The following is an 807-nucleotide window of genomic DNA, read 5'->3' as shown; positions in this document are numbered from 1 at the left end:
TTGTTTAAATAAATGAACTGTGATCATCGGTCTTTATCACTAGCACATTTACAGTTTCCCTGATTTCACTTTATCAAGTCAAGAGAGTTTCCCACAAATAGAAACGGTTTCTCCTCCAAAATAAACAATCGTCCATCCTCCATTGTCCCACAATTCATCAATATTGCTGCAATCACTGTGTAGAAATAATTATGCAAATTTATTTCCTCCCTAACAGAAAGAAACCATCGCACGAAATTTGAAAAATTATAAAATGAAAGCTCTCGAGATGATTCATCACTGAGCATTAAGCAATACTAATGAGTCAGTTCTGAACATACAATGAACATACATTTGTTTACTTTTGTTGTCGCTATTAATCGACCATCTTCCCATAACTCATCAGCTTTATAATCTATGATAATCTCCGCAGCTAAAATTAATGCCACGACTAATCTGATAAAAGTTATTGAACGAAGAGGGAATCCATGAGATTTGAAATGGTTATTAATATCGTCTAAACTTATCAGCACATAACAATAAGAAATTGTGTTTTCTACTTTTCAGATTTTTTCCGTCAAAAATACTAAAGTAATAAAGTAATTCCTGTTTTCTCTACCGCAAAAGTAAAGTCAGTGGTACCCGAACTGGTGGAATTACCACTAAAATCACTTCTGCCATCGAATGCTGTTTTACGAGAAATCTCAAATAAAATACTTGGAATGACGCAAAATGGAATATATACATAGCTAATTTGTATTTTCTTTTTTGGTTAGCAAATTAAGTAATTAAAAAAATGAGATGCATACCTACTCCCATAGCTACTGC

At 32.8% G+C, this 807-nt stretch overlaps 1 protein-coding gene across 1 annotated transcript; it reads right to left on the bottom strand.

Annotated features, from left to right (window-relative positions):
- Window positions 1-65: 65 nt before the first annotated feature.
- Window positions 66-435, bottom strand: LOAG_19265 (hypothetical protein; the record flags this gene model as incomplete). The annotated part of the gene is made up of 2 exons (XM_020451917.1): window positions 66-166; window positions 332-435. Coding segments are annotated over 2 exons (205 nt in total), but the record flags the coding sequence as incomplete, so codon positions are not given.
- Window positions 436-807: the final 372 nt, after the last annotated feature.

The sequence above is a fragment of the Loa loa genome (genome assembly GCF_000183805.2).
Source record: "Loa loa unplaced genomic scaffold supercont3.4209, whole genome shotgun sequence".
In the NCBI taxonomy this organism is placed as follows: Eukaryota; Metazoa; Nematoda; class Chromadorea; order Rhabditida; family Onchocercidae; genus Loa; species Loa loa.
This window is presented reverse-complemented; position numbering and strand designations above follow the sequence as displayed.